The sequence below is a fragment of the Sinocyclocheilus grahami genome, unplaced genomic scaffold (genome assembly GCF_001515645.1).
Source record: "Sinocyclocheilus grahami isolate Dianchi unplaced genomic scaffold, SAMN03320097.WGS_v1.1 scaffold23756.1, whole genome shotgun sequence".
Taxonomy (NCBI): domain Eukaryota; kingdom Metazoa; phylum Chordata; class Actinopteri; order Cypriniformes; family Cyprinidae; genus Sinocyclocheilus; species Sinocyclocheilus grahami.
The window spans coordinates 1,390-2,843 of NW_015519242.1; the positions used below are offsets into that span (position 1 = coordinate 1,390).

Here is a 1,454-nt window from a genome sequence, read left to right on the forward strand (position 1 = left end):
ACTTTTATTAACAAAGCTCTAAGGTACAGCAGCTAACTATGATTTTACAATCATCTTGCAGCAAAAGACCGAACAAAATGCAATTATTCATTAACATCCACCATTAACAATGAGATTCCTCATAATTTTATAAAGTAGGTGCATTAGTATGAAAAGGTGGCCAAGTAATAGCTCAGAAATTGTAAAAGACATTCACCTTTATGTGAAAATCTTAATTTATGTATCCTGTTCCTTTTACTTTTTAATCAAAGACTGACTCTGGGCTCCTTTTGATGGGAACCTGTATCCAGAGAGATCCATTTCAGCAGGGTTTTGTAACTTTCCCAACAGCATGGCAATAAAGATAGCCGTGTTTTGCTATGCAAAAACTGCTATCTCGGGAAATACGCTTATCGATAATTGGAACTTGACAACTGACACTGTTAGTTTGCACTCCCCCTCTGAGAACTAAATGAAATTCTGTATTTGAGAGCTCTTCTTTATCTGTGCAGCCTTTGCAGTGCTTTGAACGTTAGATATTCCTGAAGACTATTGGAACTGAACGTTTAGCATCATACCTCCCAGTTGATATCCATTTCATGTGGCAAATGACCTTCGATCTTGATATTTTCTGGGTTCTTGTCGGGTGCTTTGGAAAGAGCAGAAATATGGATTTTGTTCGAGATGAAATTGTTAGTGGAAGAAAGAAAAATGGCCTGTGAAATATGCACTTTATAGACTGGAGCTTAAACGACAGGGAAAATCAATTATCTCACAAGTTTGAATGTTTTAAAGTTCAGTAGGTGATGAAGTTGGCCTCACTGCTGTATATAAAGGTGACGTGGTTAGGAGAAACAGTAGGAGAGCTCATAGATACCTGATGCTGGAGTTTTGTATCTTTCAGTGGCCTGGCTTGGCTGACCTCTTCCCACCTCACTGGTGGCAGAGACTCTAAATCGGTAGTCTACGTGTCCGTGAAGATTCAGCAGAGCAAAGTGATGGTTTCCCGGTACTCTCATCATCTCCTTCCAGCTGCCCGGCTCATGTTGGCTTTCCTCAAACTCTATAACAAACTCTGCACAAAGTTTAAATTAGAACTGGAGTCAACACAGACAACATTTTAATAAAGTGGCTTTACTCAGGAAATATTCTTTATATTGACTGATTTAAACTGACTACATTAGGTTACACCAATGAAAATTGTTGTTAAAGGTTAGTTCAGGTAGAAAACAGACCCTACAGTAACAGTATCAAAACTTCTGCTCTTTTACAGTGCATGAGCAAAATTAATCTGTCCATAAACTGCATCCCAGTGTAGCTGTGTGACATACATTTTGTATGATACCTTGTAATGCCTCAAATTTACATGAAAAAATTATTACATTTTACACTACCATTCAACAAATTTGGGGTCAGTAAGATTTTTTTTTGTTGTTTTGAAAGAAAATTACACTTTTATTCAGAAAGAAAAAAAA

The 1,454-nt window shown here is 37.1% G+C and overlaps 1 protein-coding gene across 1 annotated transcript in view; it reads right to left on the reverse strand.

Moving 5' to 3' along the window:
- LOC107580052 (neural cell adhesion molecule L1-like protein) overlaps nucleotides 1-1,054 on the reverse strand; it is a gene marked incomplete at both ends in the record, with an annotated part of 2,196 nt that extends 1,142 nt beyond the window's left edge. The window contains 2 exons of the mRNA XM_016265802.1: nucleotides 558-628; nucleotides 857-1,054. Coding sequence (XP_016121288.1) covers nucleotides 558-628; nucleotides 857-1,054 — 269 coding nt within the window. The remainder of the gene's footprint in view (nucleotides 1-557; nucleotides 629-856) is intronic.
- Between the last annotated feature and the right edge of the window lie 400 nt (nucleotides 1,055-1,454).